This window comes from Pinus tabuliformis, chromosome 7 (assembly GCF_031772625.1).
Source record: "Pinus tabuliformis cultivar Carrire ecotype Pingquan chromosome 7, CPIR1, whole genome shotgun sequence".
NCBI classification, from domain to species: Eukaryota; Viridiplantae; Streptophyta; class Pinopsida; order Pinales; family Pinaceae; genus Pinus; species Pinus tabuliformis.
Window position 1 is genome coordinate 2,064,882,947 of NC_142293.1, and position 3,938 is coordinate 2,064,886,884.

The 3,938-nt window shown below is 35.4% G+C and overlaps 1 protein-coding gene across 1 annotated transcript; it reads right to left on the reverse strand.

The window, feature by feature from the left end:
• Positions 1–2,152: 2,152 nt before the first annotated feature.
• Positions 2,153–3,250, reverse strand: LOC149256797 (uncharacterized). Its single transcript, XM_089457510.1, has one exon. It carries the CDS (start codon positions 3,078–3,080, stop codon positions 2,226–2,228), a length of 855 nt encoding a protein of 284 aa, XP_089313636.1. The 5' UTR covers positions 3,081–3,250; the 3' UTR covers positions 2,153–2,225.
• Between the last annotated feature and the right edge of the window lie 688 nt (positions 3,251–3,938).

Here is a 3,938-nt window from a genome sequence, read left to right on the forward strand (position 1 = left end):
TTGGGAAAAGATGCAGGAACGCAGCCCCGATACATTGGCAGAAGGCATAATGGTAAACAGAGAATTCCCACCATTGTTATTGGTAGAAGGTAGAATATTCAAAAAGTACCTTTGTGAAAGGTGAACTGGTACAAATGAAACGGACATAGATTCAGATTTGATATCCTAAAGAGCACAGATTATACAGCAGATATCCAGAAAATTTTGGGTACAACACCTTTGGATATAGCATATCAGAAAATAAATATAATGTATGGTATTCACATGTAAGAACAAATGTGAAGTATGTGGGTGCAGCTGTGATTCTGCTTAAACTGGTGGGACTTTACCCTCAACTGCTTCTGGTCTTTTTGGTGCTTTCACCCTCTCTTGTTTACTCAGTATCCCAAAGGGGGAATTCCTTCCAGAACAAAGGGAAAATGGGACTTACAGAGATTCTGTTGTTCAATAGTCTCATGAAATTTGGTATTATCTTATAAAGTAAGTATATAGTTTATCCACTGGATACATATTGTCTATTACATAGCAGAGAGTAAATTGTTTACACAGTACACCCTGTAGTACAAAATATAGTTCTTGTTATTGTATTATTTTTTTATAAAATAAGTATATAGTTTTTTCATGGGAAATTTTTTTTATATTTCATATGATAATATATATATGTTTTTGTCTATGAAAGATTAGTTAGACTTAATAACAAGACTACAAGTTGTTATAATAAAGCTAGTCATGTTATTAGCTGGAATCGGATTTAGATGAGAAGAATAAAAATCATTTCTCCCAACTACCCAAAATAAATGCAATTAACAAAATAAACATATAATTTATGCACTAAATATAATATATTGTCTACTGCATATTGAAAAGTGACTATGTTCACAGTAAACCATACCTTCTATACACAATACACTCAGGGACAAAATATAGCTGTAATTTGTTATAGTATTATCTTCCACTTGGGTAGAGGACTAAAATAACTTTTTTGTGTGAGATAATCTTAGGGTTTACAGTAAACCATACATTCTATACACAATACACTCGGACAAAATATAGCTGTAATTTGTTATAGTATTATCTTCCACTTGGGTACAGGACTAAAATAAATTTTTGTGTGAGATAATCTTAGAAGTAAACCCTACGGCTTTTTGTGTGAGATAATCTTAGAAGTAAACCCTACGGCTTTCTCTAAAACTACAGTACCTGAATGTAATCTGATAGTGATGTATTGAAGCCTTAAAATAGGGCCTGTGGTACAAAAATATATCTGTAACTTGTTATATTATTGTCTTCCACTTGGGTAGATGACTAAATTAACATTTTGTGTGAGATAATATTAGGAGTAAACTTTATGGCTTTCTCTAAAATTATAGTACTGGAATGTGATCTGAGAGTGATGTATTGAAGCTTTAAAATAGTTAGAAATAGATTGGTACAATGGAAAGGTTTGGACAAAAGTAAAGAACAAATGAGACAATTCATGAATGATATAAGTTTGGTGATGAATTGGAACAAAACCATGATCTGTTTTCCTTGTGGATGTATCAAGATTGTGTTAGTTTGGAGGTAGTTTTTATTTCCAACCGGTGGCTTTCACTCTCTCAACCCCTTTTTATAAGACTTAAACCAATAATTTGAATGCCCTACAAGCACCAGCTAATCTATACTTCGTGGGTTGTTTATAAAATACTGATTATGGTTGTTTATAAAACTTCTTATACAATCAAAGAGGAGTTAATCAATTGTCCCACTCATGAATATATGCATTGTGGGTGGATGCATGAGTTTCAAACTGTTTTGCATAACTTCAACTTTATCACGGTTCAGTGTTAATTTGACAATAATGCCAAGGAAATTAATGCCTATAGGCAATGCCAGATTCGTCTCCTTTTTAAGCCATTATACCCTTGCTCTGCAGACCTATTTTCACTGAAAACAAACTACCAAACTTTCGCCTAAATATATTTTACAACAGACTTATTTTCACTTACAAGTTACCGAATTTGGAATAAATATAACTTATTCACTCATTGTGTAATACAATAATATACTTGTTAACGACATACTATGTTACTGGTAGGAATTGATGTTGGGTGTAGGATAAGACTCCCGACAAAGGTCAAGCTGGACCCAGTTAACATAATGAACAACTGTATCTACAAATCACTGCCAATTTACTATATGAGAAGTTTTGAACCCATCAATACTTACAGAACTGAAATACCATCTCACAGATCGATGACTTTGTTCTGTAATCTCTTAACGACAACAACTGCTCCTCTATGTCCCCTTGTAATTCTCAGATCATCATCAAGATAAATGTACTCAAGAAAGCCTTTGGTAGGGGGCAAAGCCACCTTTGCAGATCCTTCTTCATCCATAGTGGGATTGACATCTTTGAAGATCTTAAGCCATGCATCCAAATCCCTTTTAGGGTTAAGAGGAACCATAGAAGAGGATTCAAATCTGATATCCATAATGGCTGAACCAGATATGCTAAACACACCCCTGTTTATGAACATGCCTTCAATGGGTGAGATACCATCTGAATTGACTGAGAATTGGATTAGCACATAGTAAGCATCTTCGGCCTCTATACCCACATGGTTATACGTCTGTTTCAGCTGAATTTCAATGTCGATAGGCTTGAAGGCATTGAAACCAGCCCTGCCCAGAGTAACTGTATTCTTCACTGTTTCCTGAGCTTCTCCAGGCTTGCCAGTGCCTTTGAAGGACCCGCTGATTAATTGGAAGCAGCCACTGTAGAGATGCGGAGCAAGTCTGATATCTGGATTAGGGTTGAGTTTCCCTAGAGAGGATATGAGAGCCATGGAGTCCTCACACATAGTTCCATTAGAGGTTGCAATTGTAGATAACAGTTGGTCCTTCAGCTTAGGAGGCGCAGAGGAGCAACATCTTGCAACAAGAATTCCGTAGGGTTTCCTGGACCGGGTTCTTGAAATGGGCATTGCTGAGGCTGTCTGAGTTATTTTAATGGGATTAGAGGCTTTCCACGCCAGAGTAGGATGAGCAGTTTGATGTCCATGGGTGAGAGAAGGGGAATAGAAATTAGTGATCATCATGGCAGAACATGAAATGGCCAATAGCTGAAAAATGCTGGTGAGACTCAGGTTATTTAGCTCAATGGGTGGCGGAAAATGTGCATCGTTATATTTATGAACTGTAATTCTCAATTGAACCTGATTACATATGGGTGTAGGAATCACAAGCGGCCATTTTCCGTCGTTGTATTTCAGCAGCTGAGAAATGTAATCACATCACTTTAAAGTGTCCCCACGTTGATTCAAACTTCAGAACCCGAGAAAGGGACGTTAGGTCAATTAGGATCACAGACATTTTAATTAACAAATTTCAGTCCCCCGGATAGACTCAGGTTTCAGTATTTATGTTTCTGTTTCTTTCTTTCTTTTTCATTTTTTTTTCTTTCTTTTTTTTTAATTGAGAATTGGGTGAGTTTTGTAATTCTGTAATATAGGTTGATTTTCACACTTATTATTAACTAAGTTAATAAGTGAATTGTGTTCTCAGCATACTTGAAGAATATAGAATTTTGTATTTATTTTTACTTACATTTTAGAAGCTTTAGACGCTGGTTGAATTAGGCTTATGTGATCCATATTAAATTTAGAGAGGATAGCTTTTGGTGAAAATCATATAGTAATTTCATTTGCCCACGCATTTTGAACCAACTAGATCATATCGTAATTTCATTTGCAGAACCAACCCGTGTGGTTCATCGTCAGGACAAGTTGAAGAACCAGATCATGGCTACAGGTTAAATAGAGAGAGCATACCAAATTACTGCTATATTTGACTAGTTCTTGGTCAAATATAGTCGTTTATTGGCTATATTTGACTAATTCTTGGTCAAATATAGTCGTTTCCTGATCAAATATAGTCATTTCCTAGTCAAATATAGC